Source organism: Bipolaris maydis (genome assembly GCF_028858645.1).
Source record: "Bipolaris maydis strain C4 unplaced genomic scaffold PSV08scaffold_5, whole genome shotgun sequence".
NCBI lineage: Eukaryota > Fungi > Ascomycota > Dothideomycetes > Pleosporales > Pleosporaceae > Bipolaris > Bipolaris maydis.
The window spans coordinates 88,214-105,308 of NW_027093861.1; the positions used below are offsets into that span (position 1 = coordinate 88,214).

General features: G+C 49.9%; 3 protein-coding genes across 3 annotated transcripts; 2 read left to right on the forward strand and 1 right to left on the reverse strand.

Annotated features, from left to right (window-relative positions):
- Window positions 1–2,417: 2,417 nt before the first annotated feature.
- Window positions 2,418–7,757, reverse strand: PSV08DRAFT_176620 (pheromone A receptor-domain-containing protein; the record flags this gene model as incomplete). The annotated part of the gene is made up of 5 exons (XM_014220833.2): window positions 2,418–3,058; window positions 3,119–4,491; window positions 4,552–4,608; window positions 6,168–7,080; window positions 7,145–7,757. The coding sequence occupies 5 exons, from the start codon at window positions 7,755–7,757 to the stop codon at window positions 2,418–2,420; spliced, it is 3,597 nt and encodes a 1,198-aa protein (XP_014076308.2).
- A 1,130-nt stretch (window positions 7,758–8,887) lies between these two features.
- On the forward strand, window positions 8,888–12,286 carry PSV08DRAFT_408710 (esterase lipase). The gene is made up of 6 exons (XM_014220835.2): window positions 8,888–9,497; window positions 9,564–10,524; window positions 10,991–11,149; window positions 11,219–11,430; window positions 11,494–11,677; window positions 11,740–12,286. Exons 1-6 carry the CDS (start codon window positions 9,100–9,102, stop codon window positions 12,220–12,222), a joined length of 2,397 nt encoding a protein of 798 aa, XP_014076310.2. The 5' UTR covers window positions 8,888–9,099; the 3' UTR covers window positions 12,223–12,286.
- Window positions 12,287–12,614: 328 nt separating this feature from the next.
- Window positions 12,615–17,030, forward strand: PSV08DRAFT_387834 (uncharacterized protein; the record flags this gene model as incomplete). Its single annotated transcript, XM_014220836.2, has 4 exons — window positions 12,615–12,622; window positions 12,670–12,738; window positions 12,786–12,825; window positions 12,922–17,030. 4 exons carry the CDS (start codon window positions 12,615–12,617, stop codon window positions 16,819–16,821), a joined length of 4,017 nt encoding a protein of 1,338 aa, XP_014076311.2. The 3' UTR covers window positions 16,822–17,030.
- Window positions 17,031–17,095: the final 65 nt, after the last annotated feature.

Sequence of the window (17,095 nt, forward strand, 5' to 3'; positions counted from 1 at the left end):
CATATGTCGTACTAGGACCGCAGGCACCTATGTTTCTCAATGACATTAGTAAACGAGCCGGTTCTTATGTTCCTGAATCTTACGTTTTTGACTTGCTCCAAGGGGGTTTGCAAGAGCGAGGCTCGAGAAAAGGGTAATGAAGAGTGCTTTGATCTGCATCTTGGGCGTTTTGCGTTAAACAGGTGTATATAGCTTAGCTAAAGTGCAAGGAAGGGCGTAGAAGTGGTTGTAGAAGTGATGTATCAGTTGAAGGGAAGAACATTCTGCTTTTATAGAAGCATTTTTCTATTTTGTAGCCAAAGAAACTCGTATTCCTCAAAAGGGTAGAACATTCACCAAGGCTTGTGATAGCTGAATAGACTGAATCTTCTCTGCAGTTTCATGTTCTACAATTCATGCTGCATGGAAACATATTCTTCTACAAGGCCGATAGCCTGATAATGCACACTTAGTGTGGTGTGGTCAGTATTTCTTAGTTAAATCCAGCTCTCAAGAGCTGATTCTTCGACCATTGATGGAGTTGCAAGTAACGATGTTGATTAGCAAACTGATCCACAGACGTGCCACGCTATGATCCGTGATGCCTTTAAACTGTGCTACATTGGCCCTTTCTGTAGCTGCTCTCTGCCTATCATGCGATCTCGATTAGATCCTGGCGCAATGCATGTTTTCCGTCACACTTCTTCTTTAGAGAATACATAGAGGGCTTGGACCACAGTTCTGTAATAGCCATCACATGGTGAAATAAACAAACCTTTCATATCAGGCGATACTTCCATTCACTATTCGAGAAAGCTCTTGGAACTATCATTTTCCCAACATGGGTGGGTGCGCTTTGCACGAATCAGGTCTTTAGCATCTTCAGTTTTCTGTCTTATGCTTTGCATCCAACGAACCAAAAATACCATTGCAACCAATGCGCAGCAAGGGCTATCGAAACAAATATTGCTTCTCTTTTCCGAGCGAAACCCCTATCACGATACGCAAGCTCCTAATCACATGCCTTGCACGTCGCATCCACTGCTATCGAAATAGTCATGGAGAAGAGTCCTGCGCCATAATCACTAAGGGGGGCTGCGGCATGCTAGTTGAACTCTAAATGTCTTTCTGGCTGTAAAATATCGCACAACCACCTAGTGGTAGTCAGCATATCACTCGCTATTCAAGCGCACACGAATGATGTTTGAAGGTGTCAGGGGTACTCCCCATTTTCAATTCAGAATAACATTTCGCAACATCAACACGACGAAAAGATAGATACCTGATAGCAGATACTTGTGACAGTTGTAGGCTTAAGAAAAATACTCAATTCAGCCTTGGACATTGTATCACGTCGAATCAGAATTCCAATCGCATTCGAGAGCGCCGTAGCATTTCGCGGATGAGCATTCCAGCCTATCGGGTTCATGGATATTACGGCCGTAACGATAACGGAGATTAACAGCCACTTATTGGTCAAACAAAGCGACACTTCAAATTAGGGTGTACATACTTTATATGGTTAGCAACACTGTTTACTCGCGCTACTCTAATTGTTCTTTTTAGCTAATATGTATCACTTTGGTACATAAAAAGGTCACTACGCGTAAAAAAAAAGAAACAATCACAACATCGTAGTAGCATCATGAAGCTCTGAACTCACTAACTTCCTAGAGTGTTACTATTGATTTTGATTGGGTGGTGGCCTGTGTAGGAAGCTGTTTTTTTTGTGTCCACTGCGTGACAGCAGTCGTGAAAGATATGTCCTCTGGGAAACGCTGAGAATGACGTGACAAGGACTACCTACACAGTGAAAACGGCCTTTTCCTTTTTTGATTCCTTACTTTCTCTCACATCAGTCACACAATAATCGAGAAGTTCAGGTTACTCAAAAATCCTAATGTATGTTGTCATTCAATGTATAGCGACATTATTATGAGGAAATTCAAGTCCCTTTAGAATTTTTGACGATGATTTTAGTAGTGTCATATTGCTCATAGCCATTGTTGACATGTACATCGGACAGGGCTACATTGAAAGGAAAAAGATTTAATACTTCGCTCGCCATGACACGTCCGCTAAATTTTGAATGGGCGTAAAATGCAAATCTCAACGTATGTGCTATCATACATGGTGATTAAGTGATATCAGAAAGACTCGCCTGGTTTTGGAGATCATCTTGGAAAGATAAATTCAAGGTTCCTATGGTACTGTAGTCCTGCAAATAGAATGCGATGATGGATCTTCATTTTGACTTGTATGGAGATGCTTTTCTAGATTGCTGTCATTATTCTACATGTAACCTGAAGACCGAAGCAAATACATTAACGCCTACGATGCGAGTGTCTCAGTCGTTTCTTGTAGGCAAAAGTTTGCGTGACATTGCTGGCCTCGAATCACCTGTCTTTGGACCATTGATAGAAGTTCGGCATTAGATTTTACAAACGTGGATCCACGAAGAGCAATCCCGGGGGTGTTTCGGGCACTACAATGTAATCATGTATCTGCTCCGCCAGCTGGTGTGAAGCTTGATCCGTACACTGGTCCAGGTAGTATAACTTCATGTTTCTTTCGCATTTTCGTTTGATGGCTTCCCCGTGATGCGCCTGTTCTTCGATAGGTGTGTCGCTGACATGAACCAAATCATGCGCAGGCTTGGTGGGTGGGGGCAGCGATAGCTGAAGTATCGAACTCTCTTCTAAATCAATTAGACTTCCGCTGTCGTTTGTACTGCTGTCATACATGTCTTGCGAAGCTCTACGAAGCGAGAGCTGACTAACAGGGCTACCAATGAACTTGCTATGTTTCTTGGATGGCATTCCACGCTTGCAACCATACTTCCTAGGCGAATAAGATCCATCCACCCTCTCACCAGCTAGAAGAAGTGAATTTTGGTAAGAGTGCACATCGTTGTTAGGTGCATGTATCTGCTCTTGGTGTTTCAAACAACATGGACTATTGCCTATCGGGCGTGCGTGGATATTCACATCTGGAGTCCCATTTCGGACGATTTGTGAGCTCGAGATTTGTTTTGGACAAGGGAACTGAGCAACTGGATCTTTTGAAGTTAGGTGAGCGGCTGTTTCGTGTTCGGGTGGGGTGTAGATTTCGGATCTAGTGACTTGACACGAGTGTTTACCGGGCACATCATTGAAAACAGAATTAGGTGAGAGCCTTCTTATGTCTTCAACAAGGTGAAGGTCTTTGTTTCGAGGTTTCCAGTTCGCAATTGAGCAGGCATACTGCATTTCAAGGCTGTCTGATTGGGACTTAAACCAAGAATGTGTCATAGCCTCAGTAGCCGTCATCCTGCTTTCGTCTTTCAGTACCAGTAACTTCCTAATAAAATCCTTGGGGTGAGGGCCGACCAGCCTCCATGACGGATGATGTTCATCGTCAAGAGCGCTCAAGTCACAGATGGCTGCGAGCCCCACAATGACGCTTTGTGGATTCATATGATAGTCAGGATGATTGCGATCGGTGAACAAGTGATCACCTGAAAGGATAGTAGCCGTGAGCGAGCCGACAGACCACATATCTACACTCTTCGAGTACCCATTTTGTGCCGGAATGGCCGGGTTAGCGCGATGAATTTCAGGCGCTGCATATTCCAAAGTGCCGACATGCGAAAACATCCGTTGGTGGTTAGTGGTTTGGTTGCTCTTGCAGGGAAGAAATCGTGCATTACCAAAATCGGTAATGACCACACAGGCAGTGTCTTCTAGTGACGACATCAAAATATTGTCAGGTTTGAGGTCTCGGTGTGCAATGTCGAGTTTGTGTAAATACTCAATCCCCTTCAATATTTGAAAAACGATCGCTGCCGCCTGTGTGCTATCGAGACGACCGCCTTTGAACTCGAGAAAAGAAAACAAGTCACCGCCAGTTATGAGCTCCTGGAATATGTAGATGTTGTCATGGCTGTAAAACACTTTTTCGAGGGCGATAATGTTAGGATGATTAAGGTCTTTGAGAATGTTGAACTCTCGATGACATCGGTCCCTTGGCTGGAGCGCATGCTGGTCACGATCAGTTGTTGGTGAACTCACCGTGTTCACAGAAATTTTATCTAGTCGAACAACTTTGCATGCGAATTGTTTCTGCGTCTCTCGAACTATGCCCACAAATACCTTACCATATCCGCCTTCACCCAGCATGCGAGCAGTGACAAGATATCGCGAACTGAACGTCTGGATTTCCATTTTCTGAGTAGTTGTCATGTCAACAGCTTGTACGGGACTTTTGGACAAGTAGATCAATGTGATATTATCGGAGATGTTGAGCTCGTCCCCATGGCCCAGAAGGAAGGTGTTATTGCGACCCATGTGGATCTCGTCATCCTGGCATGCAACGGGCCTGGAATCACACTTCTTCAAGTAGGTGCCATTAGCTGATAGGTCGGTCGCATATACAAAGGGTGCGATGTTGGAGATGGGATCTTGTTCATAAAGAATGCAGTGGATGCGCAGATGCAACCGAGACACGGTAAGATCATCACACCATGTATAGCGACTGTGAATGAGGTCAGATCATGCCACGCCATGGCCAAGGTGACAAGCGCTCTCGTCTCACCAAAGCTCAGCGTCTCTCCCAAGGTAGAAGTGCTCGTTGCCGCAAATCTCGATAGCACTGCGCTGGGTTGCTGTATTGGTTAGTATGCTGGCCATGGCTCAATCTCCATTGAGCTGCAGCGCACCGCGAGCGTCATCACCAGCCACAACAACTTGCAGCCATCCTACCACTTGGCCTGCCATGGCGTATCGTTATCACTACTGCATCGATGCCGATATTGCATGTCTGTCAATGTCTGTGCGAGGCTCCCAAGAAGAAAAAGTGACGCGACGCGCGTGAACTTGGCACCTGCTCAAGGTCTGGCCGCTAAACCGCTTTGGCTAAGCGAGCCCCGCTCCCACCTAGGTATTTCGTTCAGTCAACCTTGAACCTTTGTTCTACACTCACGACACTCATCTCGACAGCAATGTAAGTTACTCTCCACGGGCTATATTGCCCTCTGCAATGCATATTTCAGTGTCGCTCTCGCTTTGCGAGGGTGTCTGCCCCTTCAATCAATTCGCCATCCATCAATTGCAGCCGCTGACCTCACTCCACAGCCCGCCGACAAGATGAGAGCCAAATGGAGGAAGAAGCGCGTTCGACGTCTCAAGCGCAAGAGAAGAAAGACGAGGGCTCGTTCGTAAGTTACGCCAATGCTAACATGGCCTTGTGCATGGGATTAACCAGGTTTGCAGCAAATAAACTACTCGCCCCTCGATCTCAGCAACCCATGGCCTCAATTCTGATCCAAAATGATGGATGAACGACTTGTTTTCTGCGCACAGCCTTCCGCCTAGTTTGCGCCATCTTGCTGCAACGCGCATCTCGACCCTCCGTTACGTCATATGGTTGGATGCCACACGCAAGCTATCAATGATTTTTTTCCCGGGAGGAAACGATTGTGCTGGATTGAGGAACGTTATGGGACGCTGGTCAATTGCCCATGTGGCACGTTGAGGTTCTCTGGGAGTTTACTTGAACATGAGATTACGACGGTCTCTCTAACACCGGTTCGCGTCCCGCTGTGGACGCTTGCCTTTGACTGGCCTGTCACCATGTGAACATGCGATAACGGAATCAAAAATGCTTCACGACAATTGCCCCTCGCTTGCTGTTTGTGTGCGTGATGTCGCGTGATGTGGAATGGCATGCCGAGAACTGAGCTCAGCTGAGGTGCTAGTATGATGTAATAAAACGCTTCGTGTGAACCCAGGGTTTAACCGAGAAATGATGAACTTTTGTGAAACGGCTTGGTAAGGATGAGAGAGTACCAGAATGCCAATGGGCATATGTATGCACATTTTCTTGGTGTATTATGAAGAATGCGTAGTCTACGGCCACACATGTGCATGCTTGAGCATCTCTCGGTCACTGTAGATGTGAACATTGAACATTTGCAGATGTAACTTCAATACTGGTGTCATTAATATAAATTAGGAGGAAGAAAAAAATAAGTGAGCAAAGAAATTTCCATTACCAGAGTATGCTTCGAAGAGAAGTGAATGACGGCAGAAAATGAACATCCACGCTTTTTGCGTACAGCGCTTCTGAACACAATATAGCTGAGCTGCTGCTACAAAGTATGCAGAAGAAGGGATGATCAAACCTTGCCATTGACCCAGAGGTAAGTTGACTTTGAATCGCTCTCTTTGTCGTGCATGTCATATCGATGTTGATACACTTCGTGTGAGACAAAAACACCTTCGCCCTCGCTAGCCCGCCCGATAGGGGCGTCTTCGGTAGCCCAAACACGGGCGTGTACACCAGGAGACGTGACTGGGGCGGGCAATTTGCCTGTGTCATTAATTGCAACTTCGGTGATGTTGCGGTAACTGAATAATGGTAGCACAGAACCACCAAGATTGGAGCGAGTAAACCATCGCTTGAAGGAAGACGGCCATGTTGGCTTGGTAGATGGTTCAGTCTGACCTTGGTTTCCCGTGACCAATGCGGTTTCGGCATCGCCGTTACTCACAGCCGGAATGGAGTCAAGGGCAATAGAGTGACTGCGAGAAAAGTCGGCGTATGCATCGCCAACCGAGGCGGTGGAATCAGATTTGGATGACCAAAGCAAACTTTTTGCTCTACTCGATACACTGCTGGTCCATGACTTGGCAGCTATAAAGCTCGAGGGCGTTCGCTGCCCATTCCGTCTCGGCTCGTGCAGACTCGGCCATACTTTGCCCAGGCCCATGCTGACCATGACCTTCCTATAAAAATTGTATGCATCAACGCCAGTGCCGAAGAGCAGGAAAACAATGTACCCAGTAATCACCTGGATCCATTTGTCGTAGGAGACCTTGCCTTTCACTGGTACGTGAATGATGGTGTTGAATCTGACTGGGTCATGAACGTAGGACCAGAAATACGATTCAGTGAGGACAAAAGAAGCTTCGACAGTGATGTAGATGGAATAGGTGAGATAAACCAGGCTGATTGTCATGCTGAGAATGAAGAGTCGGACAAAACGAGATGTTGTGGTGTTCTGAGCTACGACTAGGCTGTGGAATTCTTTTCGGTAGCGATAGAGGCGATATACAAGTAAGACTGTTAAGCTATGTTAGCGGTGATGTGTTGAATTTAGGGTTCTCGTACAAGGAAAGAGACTCACTCGACCAAAATGTGGCAAAGGCCATGGTAATTGGAAACCACATGATACTCAGGACGAGACTTGGCCATGAATTATCATAGGTAGATTGACAGCCCACGATGCCGTAGATGGTGTAGCGGGCCGGTTGAACAACGTAGTAAACAATGGCCAGGACCATTGGGGCCCCCCAGCACCATACCGATTCCCAAATTTTCTCTCTGACCCTGCTGCTGCGACTGCTTGAGACGGTAATGTTGCGAGTGTCCATGACCCTAGCCAGCTTACGCGTGATCATTGCCGCAGATGCTGCAACGCCTACGTAGCTCGCAACCTGGATCCGCACATGGATATCGCACCACACATTGCCATCCCACCATTCTAGCAGGTTGTCACGTGGCCATATGAGAGCGTTGATGGAGTTGAAGAAGTTGTGAAGGATGATCCACAATACGTTTGAGCCAGCGGCAATGTTGGCTTGCCGGAAGTGCCAGACCATTGCTGGAACGCAGAGTATCCATGCCGGGAAGGCGAAGGCTGGGAAAAGGATTGCTTGGGTATAGATGGGAGCATCCATCGAGTACCCTTGCGGGTAGGCTGTGCCACTATCGAGGACATCTACCGCCCCGGACGGCATCGCTTAGGTTGTCGGTGCTTGGAGGATTGGCGAATATGGACGACGCTACGACACAAGAAATTTGTTAGGATGTGTCGAGTAAATTTATGGGAAAGTTGAGATGGAGAAAAGTATAAGGTTAGGGTGGATTGTGGCGAGAGGTCCATCACAGGCCGCGCAGCTTTTGGGAGCTCGTACTGTGGGTGAGTGCAGCAGAGAGCTCAATAGAGTGAGTTGTTGTCTCAATCTTCAATAATGTTCAATAGATGCCGTTGAATAACTTACGCTCACTTGAGTGGTGAAAGTCGGTCGTTTCGCTCCACAGCCATCTTGGCAGAGCCACTCGTCGAGCCGTTTGGAGACCTGTTCAAACAGATTGTTCCGTCGCACCGACACAGGGGGACTTGGTGTATGTGATGCCTGGTTGTAGTTGCAAAGTCGGTGGCGATAGTGGTGAGACTTTGGCCAATCCGCTTTTGGGTCTGAATAGGAAAAGCGGCCAAGATGGTACATTGTGAATAAAAGTCGAGTAGATGGGAGGCGAGACATGTTTGTGATCATAATCGAGGCAATGACAGAGAATCTCATGTACACTTTATGTGTTGAGTTCGCTTCTGTGGCTCAGTGCAGATTAGGGCATACAGAAGGCATCTATCCACAGTGAGGGGTACTGTCACGTCGAGCAGGGTTGCCAACTCCAGGGGACCAAACATGCATCTGTACTCATGTTCAAGTAGTGCACAGAGCTTCCTGTGTTGTCAGAGTCCGAAGGCCGGTGTGCTGGGGGAGAGGGACAATGTAGCAGAAGCAAAGACGAGCTGCTCAATTGAGTCAATGGTGCTTGCGGCTTTGCATGGCTGTTTCCCACCAAGCACAGCTCGCCGTGTTGCTTCTTCCCGTGTAGCGCGTTGTGGGCAGGCGGTCCGACTGCAATGTGGCCAGGATTGCGACATGGCGACCCGACGGTGCATGGTTGGCGATGGCAGAAGGAAAGAGGCTCGACAGCTCTAGCTATGTAGTATGTATCCAATGCACCACCATTGCGACCGCTCGCATCGGCGGGTACCAAGTATCGGATGACGTAACCCGCCTGGGGAGATCCGAGGCGTCTTCCACTACCTACGGCACACGACCGCCGGCCTGGCGCATGCGAGACTCGCCCACGGCTTCAGCTATGCATTGCCAGCGCCTGTGCCCATTCGCACGACCACATCGATACGCATCCCCGAGCAGCGGCGGCTTTTTCCCGCCATCGTCCCGGGCATTTTGTCGGTGACGCTGTACATACATCAGTACTACTACATCCGTAAATTGATACACGACGTTTGCGTGTTGGCCAGCTCTCGCCTGCCACGCCCTCGCAATGGATGGCGCGCCCCCATCCGACAGCCATGCCATTCCTCCCCAGCTGCGCCACAGGATGCTGAACCGCGCTGCAACCTTTGGCGAGGGTGCACAGCCGTCGACGCCGCCCACCGCAGTCTCTCGCCGCCGCAGTTCTCTTGTGTCAGACCTCTCGGACACGCGGCCTTCACTCTGGTCCTCGACAGACAACCTGCTGAGGACGAGTGCCAGGTATGACATGGACAGACAAGACGCCGCCTCGGATGAGCCCTCGCGGTGGATTGCGCTGCCCGTCGTTGCTGCGGTTGTGCCTGCCATCATTGGCCTGACGGTGGAGAATGGCGCCGTGATTGCGACGGATGTGCTGATATTGGTCCTGGCGGGCTGGTTCCTGCATTTGAGTGTCAAGGTGCCGTGGTAAGCTGCAGCCAGCCATTGCAGGCCGACAGCGTGGACAGAGCGAGCCTCACTGACAGGGCGCAGGGACTGTTACCATGATGCCCAGCAGAGACGATATATCAGCCATGAAGCCGACGACGATACGTACGACGACACCATTCATCAAGTAAACGAAAACGACGTACATGGCATAGCCGAGGGTCATGGCGACACAGCAAGCCAGGAGCAGGCCGATGTGAGCCCTGCGCCGTCAGTGACATCGCCAGCACAGCAGGAAGCTCGCGAGGCTCTGAAGCGATCAGAGCTACGGGCCTTTGTTGCATGTTTCCTGGGTCCGCTTCTCGGGGCGCTCCTTATGCATACTGTGCGAGGGCAGTTGATGCGCGCCGAAGGCATAGTCTCCGATGCCAACCTGAGCATCTTCCTACTGATTGCAGAGATTCCGCCAGTAAACCGCCTAATCAAGATGCGTACTGAGCGCATATTGCACCTCCAGCGCATCGTGCGAGATGCTCCAAGGGACCCTATCCGACCCGCCGATGCGCAACAACTCTCGCAGCGTATAGCCGAGCTTGAAAGCCGTCTCGACGGCGCCTCCTCTTCCAACAACAAGAATGCCAGCCAGATAGATGTAGAGAAACTCAGCGCCGAAATCCGCCAGACTACTCAACTGCAACTCGATGCGCTCAATCGCGCCGTCAGACGATATGAGAAGCGCCATATGGCGCAAACCCTCCAGATTGAGGCCCGTTTTCAAGACCTGGAGGCTCGCCTTCAAGATACACTCGCGCTTGCTGCAGCTGCAGCCAGAACTGGCCACCGGCCAGGCATCATCACTGTGACACTTGTTTGGATAGCTGGGACAATTAGTAGCATATTGCAACTGGTCTGGGATATCTCCATGTATCCCTTCCGGACCGCGGCGATTGTGTTATCAGTCATAAAGTCGATGTTTGTCCCGGACAAGCAGCAGACCAGACCGCGGGCAAAGGGAGGGCAAGTCAATGGACATACGTCGATATCATCGAGTAGGATGCAGTCCAAAGTTGGGCGATGAAAGTGTCTAATTACTAATTTCCTTGAGTATCCTATCAAATACAAGTTTGCTCGTCTACCCTATCCCCGGTCTTTTGCTTGCACGAGATAAACGTATCATGCCGGTCCTTTGCTAGTGCCCGGCCTGGGTGAGCGATGCGACGTTACATGCATTGTCAATTGTCAAGAGTCATGCTATCTTCCGGCTCCCTCCGATCCAGTAAGCCGACATGCAGGTACGGAGCGGCTCTCTCTAATGCGAGCGACGGAGATAACTGGGAGCGTTGCTGTCTGTTCAACGTACCCCGCCCCACCTATATGGCCTATCGGAGCCGAACACGGAGGGAGGTGTCACATTGCCATTACGGCAGTAATAAGATGTACACCTTCTGGGTCGCTTCTGCCCTTTTTTTCATTCCAAGACTTTTACTTTTTCTCCTTGACCCAAGGCTGTGTTTGTTAAAGAAAGAAAAGAGACAGCCAAAAGCTATCCTACATACGACTTGATCATGTCGCTGAAATCAGACGTGACCGTAGATGCGTCCAAGTTTGATCGCAGCACCATCGATAAGCAGACGCTGGAGTTTAACGACAGATTGATCAAAATATGGGCAGATGGACCAAGATGGTATGAGGTATGTGCTGATACTCACCTTCAATCCTCCGTAGTTTTTTTTGGCTATGGAGCTTACATGCAAAAAAAGGTTGGCGCAGCAGAGTACCGAAAGATGAGATGGGAAGGCAAGACGCCATTGCCAAAACCCATTGTTCTCCCTGAAGGTGTCAACGGAGCGCTGCCTTCGCGAGAAGCCGGAAGAGAAATTCCGTATCGTGTCTTCAAGCCGAGCAGCGGCAAGAGCAATGGAATTCACATGCACATCCATGGTGGCGGATGGGTTTTGATGAGCGAGGCTTAGTAGGTTCACCACAGTATTTTGTGATGCACAACAAACAGAAAAAAACTGACCATTTTGCGTAGCCAAGATCCGTATCTCAAGTACATGGCCGATCATTTTGACGTTACAGTTGTATCAATTGGATACCGACTTGCGCCCGAAGACCCCTGGCCCGCAGGCGCAGAAGACTGTTATGACGCCGCTGAATGGCTAGTGAAGAACGGACCAACAGTCTTTGGTGGAGAATTGATGTTCACAGGTGGTGAAGTATGGATATCCTCAAATCATCTCAAGCAAGCCAGAACTTGAAAGCTGACGAATGCATCTAGTCTGCTGGGGGTCATCTGGCCTGCCTAGTTGCCTTGCATTTGCTGGAAACGATGCCAGAGTTTTCATTCAAAGGCTTGCTTCTTCATTTTGGCTGCTTCGACATGTCCTCATTCTTACCACACGTTTTGCACCACGAGACACATCTGGTAATCGACCACGATGTCATGAAATCGTACATTGACGCCTTGCTCCCCAACACAACAGAAGAGCAGCGTCGCGACCCGTCGATAAGCCCATTTTGGGCTGATTTGAGGGGAAAGAAGTTGCCACCTGCATTGTTCACGTGTGGAAGTGAAGATCCGCTGCTAGATGATAGTGTCATGATGGGTAGCAAGTGGGCCATGTGGGGAAATGAAAGCATAGTCAAGATCTATCACGGGGCACCCCATGGGTTTATCGGATTTCCGCCCGGCACAATCAAGGCGGTGCAAGACGCATTAGATGATACAGAGGCGTTTGTGAGGGCGAAGAGAGGGTCATAGGGTGTTGCAGTAGACAGTTTCTGGTTGGTCAAATCAGAGTATTGCTAATACATGCTTGTTCCCACAATGTCGCCCAACTGCCAATCCCAGATAGTCAAAGAATGAACAATATAAGCCAAGACGAAACCCACCTTACTACAACCATGGCTTGCAGTTTGCAAATATTTGTTCATTTTGCACGCCATGTTAAACAGTATTGCTATTGCTATGGTGGTGTCGGGATCAAAGTACCATAAACGGAGGCTGGGCCCTGACTAGCGGAAGTAACCGTGTTTCGTCATAGCTAGCAAAGCACGGCCGACGATTATCCTCCAAGTCAGTCGAACCGAGACGCGACCTGGAAAACTTGGTGTCTCTTTCTTCCCCCCCCCTCTCTCTCTCCCATGCGCGCCATGGCCAGGTAGCCCAACAAAAAGAAAACTTGCCTAGCGTCATCATGGCAGACAGTGAAAGTCCTGACCGGCGGTCGTCTCGGAGGAGGAGCGGTATGTACCGCCGTGGCTCCCATATCAGCGAGTATGTGCTCCAGGCAACTTGAAGCCATGCGCGACTAATTGGCCTAGGGCAAGCTTCATGGAAGATGTCGAAATGGCCCAAGATGAGGTATACGAACTCGCGCCCATGGCTCCTCCCCGTCCCCCGTACAAGCCTCGCGGTAGTAAGAAGCCGGACCAGCAGCTGACGCCCAAAACAATCCAGGTCTTCTCCGGTCCCATGAGCGAGAGCGTCCCTACGAGTGTGTCTGGATTCCGACACCGCCGTTCGCGCGCAGACTCGAGCGCCAGTCTGACAAGTTTCGCATTCTACGATGAAGAGCAGGATTCGGGTGAGGGCACAGAGGACGAGGATAGCGCCATACTGGAAGATGGGGAGAGCGTATACAATGGCTATGCCGAGGAGAATGGCGAAGAAATCGAGGATCTCGAGGCTGGCCTGTCGTCTTCCTCGCCCTCGCCCTCGCCATCACGGCGCAAGTCGAGCGGCGGCAGCAGGAAATCATCGGAACGGCCCCTGCTGCGAAGACGCTCCTCGACAGGCAGCGCGGGCTCGGGCGCCGACTGGAGGGGACGCAGGTCGAACCAGAAGATCTACATCATGACTGAAGATCTGACCATTGTCGTTGCTGGCTTTAGAACGTCGCCCTTTGGCTACGCCCTGTATGCGCTGCTGTGCGCCACCACACTGGGTCTCGGCTGGCTCATGTTCAGATGGTTGCCGCGATGGAGGGTAGCCATTGTGGGAAAGAGTGCACCCTTGAAAGAGTGCGACTGGATTGTTGTCGAAAACCAGTGGGGAGAATTTGCGGTGCAGACCATCAGTCGCCAAACCTACGGACGCTCGCTGTCCACCGTCTTCGGAGACCCTGAAAAGGGCCGTCCGAGAGAATGGGACGAAGATGATGATCCACTCATTCGCGAGCTGCGATGTTTGGATTACCGCTATATCCGCTTCGTCTACCACCCCATAAAGGATAAATTTGTGCTGGCCAATACCTGGAAAGACCCCAGCTGGACTGATGTCCTGGCTCTCCGTGAGGGTCTCGACAATGATGAGCGCGACTACCGTGAGTTAGTCTTTGGCAAAAACATGATCGACATCGCCGAGAAGACGGTCGGCCAGCTTTTAGTCGACGAGGTTTTTCATCCCTTCTATGTTTTCCAGATTGCCAGTTTGATCCTGTGGTCTCTCGACGAGTACTACTACTACGCCTGTGCCATTTTCATCATTTCTGCCGTTAGTATCGTCACAACACTGGTGGAGACCAAGGCTTCCATGAGGCGCCTGCGCGAGGTGTCCAAGTTCGAATGCGAAGTGCGCGTATTGCGCAGTGGCTTCTGGACGCATCTCGATTCTGCTGAACTCGTACCTGGAGATGTTTACGAAGTCACTGATCCTGCACTAACGCAATTCCCATGCGACAGTTTACTCTTGTCCGGAGACTGCATCGTCAACGAGAGCATGCTGACGGGCGAGTCTATCCCTGTGTCTAAAATTCCCGTCACGAACCAGTCGCTGGATCTATTGGATCTTAGCGCTTCCGCCGTTCATCCAGAGGTTGCCCGTCATATGTTGTTCAGTGGTACCAAGATCATCCGCGCCCGCAGACCGCATGAAGACCATGTAGACGATGAGGCTGCTGCGTTGGCTATGGTCGTCCGAACTGGCTTCAACACCACCAAGGGCGCGTTAGTCAGGTCAATGCTCTTTCCTAAGCCTTCAGGTTTCAAGTTCTATCGCGATTCTTTCCGATACATCTCCGTTATGGCCATGATTGCTATGATCGGATTTGTTGCTTCCTTTATCAACTTTGTCCATCTCGGCCTTGAATGGCACTTGATTGTTGTACGCGCGCTCGACTTGATTACTATCGTTGTCCCTCCCGCTCTTCCGGCCACTCTCACCATCGGTACCAGCTTTGCACTTTCGCGGTTAAAACAGAAGCAGATTTTCTGTATCAGCCCACAAAGAGTCAATGTCGGTGGTAAGCTTGATGTCGTCTGCTTCGACAAGACCGGAACACTCACCGAAGAGGGCCTAGATGTGCTGGGCGTCCGTGTAGTTGAGCGGCCTCGCAATAGGTTCAGCGAGCTTCTTCCGGACGCCTATGACATCTTGCCAGCGTCGCAGCATGATCGTGACCCAACTGTTGAATATCACGCCCACAAAACCATCCTCTACACCATGGCTACTTGTCACTCGCTACGCAAGATTGATAAAGAACTAGTTGGCGACCCGTTGGACGTCAAGATGTTTGACTTCACTGGCTGGAGCTATGAAGAAGGCGAGCAAAACGGTAACTCGGGCGATGAAGATCCTGAGCAGAAACTGTCGCCATCCGTTGCTCGTCCACCACCCGGCCGCGAATATGATGTCGACGACGTTGAAGATGAGGCCGGCCGAAAGCAAGTGGAGCTTGGTGTTATCAAATCGTTTGAGTTTGTCTCGCAACTGCGGAGAGCCAGTGTTATTGTACGACAGTTTGGGTCAAAGAGCGGACAAGTCTACGTCAAGGGTGCACCTGAAGTCATGAAAGAGATCTGCCGTCCCGACAGCTTCCCCACCGATTATGAAGAACTCCTCGCTTTTTACACACACCGTGGCTTTCGCGTCATCGCTTGTGCTACCAAGACCATTGCAAAGCTCAACTGGCTCAAGACTCAAAAGATGAAGAGAGAAGAGGCCGAAAGTGGCCTTGACTTTGTCGGTTTCATCATTTTTGAGAACAAGCTCAAGGACAGCACGGCTCCGGTTATCGAAGAGCTTGAACGCGCCAATATTCGCAAGGTCATGTGTACTGGCGACAACATCCTCACTGCCATCAGTGTTGCTCGTGAATGTGGCCTGATTAACAAGACGGCGCATTGTTTTGTCCCTCACTTTGCAGAAGGTGATTCACGCACTGCCTTGTCGAAGCTTAGTTGGGAAAGTGTAGATGACCCGGTTTTCAAGCTCGATGATACCACGCTCAAGCCTCTTCCACCGCCACCTGAGGCCGATGTATCCCTTCCGTATGACATTTCCAACCTGCGCAACTACAGCTTGGCAGTAAGTGGTGATGTCTTCCGCTGGATCGTCGACTTCGCATCCGAATCCGTGCTCCGTGAGATGCTCGTCTGTGGCCAGGTCTTCGCCCGTATGTCGCCCGATGAGAAGCATGAACTTGTTGAGAAACTTCAGTCGATTGACTACTGCGTCGGCTTTTGCGGTGATGGCGCAAACGACTGTGGAGCGCTCAAAGCCGCTGACGTGGGAATCTCTCTTTCCGAGGCTGAAGCGTCAGTTGCCGCTCCATTTACCTCGCGACAATTCGACATTAGCTGTGTGCCTCAGGTCATCAAAGAGGGTCGCGCAGCGCTCGTAACAAGCTTCAGCTGCTTCAAGTATATGAGCTTGTACAGCGCGATACAGTTTTGCTCAGTCTCATTTCTGTATGCCAGCGCTAGCAATCTCGGCGACTTCCAGTTCCTCTTCATCGACCTCTTGCTGATCCTCCCCATCGCCATCTTCATGGGCTGGTCAGGTGCATACCCTATTCTCAGCCGCAAACGCCCAACTGCAAATTTGGTATCCCGCAAGGTGCTCACCCCTCTGCTCGGACAAATGATGCTCTGCATCCTGGCTCAGTTCATTGCGTTCCATTTTGTCCAGAAACAGGAGTGGTATCTCCCACCGGTCATTGACAAGAACCACAGCAACTCGCTGAATTCGCAAAACACGGCCCTCTTTTTGACCAGCTGCTTCCAATACATTCTCTCGGCTGTTGTGCTCAGCGTGGGCAAACCCTACCGCAAGCCCATGTCTCGCAACCTCCCCTTTATCACCACCATTTTCGTCACGCTCGCCATCACCCTGTACATGCTGTTCGATCCCGCAAAGTGGGTCATGCAAGCCATGGAACTCACCTACATGGATGTTCCATTCAAAGTCTTCATCCTCACTCTGGGCTTGGGTAATTTCACCCTCGCATACGTGAGCGAGAGAGTGCTTTTCCCCGGTCTGGCCAAATGGATTGGTGTCGCCAAAGTCAAACTTGGGGGCAAGGGCATGCAAAAGAAGAGGAAGGAGTACAAGATTATTGCTGAGAGTATGCGCATGTAAATGTTTTTTTTAAAAAAAAAAATTCTAGCGAGTAGTATGTACTACGCGAAATCTGAGCAATGTTTTGAGATGAAGAACGAAAAAGAAAAGAATAGAGCGTTGGAGGTTTTTGATAATGACATTTTGTTTGGCCGAGTTGGATATAGAGGCGCTGGTGAAAGATGGGTGTTGTACTTGTGTTTCTTAAAGTTTAGTTTGCTAAATGGACCAAAAATTTCAGTGTCATTTGCAATGCGTCCTTTTCCACACGTGCACATCGGGCTAAGTAAAAACA

Bases quoted from the DNA above. Each gene is read 5' to 3' on its own strand.
- PSV08DRAFT_408710 (XM_014220835.2), top strand. From the start codon at position 9,100: ATGGATGGCGCGCCCCCATCCGACAGCCATGCCATTCCTCCCCAGCTG. The intron at 11,431-11,493 runs GTAGGTTCACCA...CATTTTGCGTAG, and splicing joins GTTTTGATGAGCGAGGCTTA to CCAAGATCCGTATCTCAAGT. The intron at 11,678-11,739 runs GTATGGATATCC...GAATGCATCTAG, and splicing joins TGATGTTCACAGGTGGTGAA to TCTGCTGGGGGTCATCTGGC.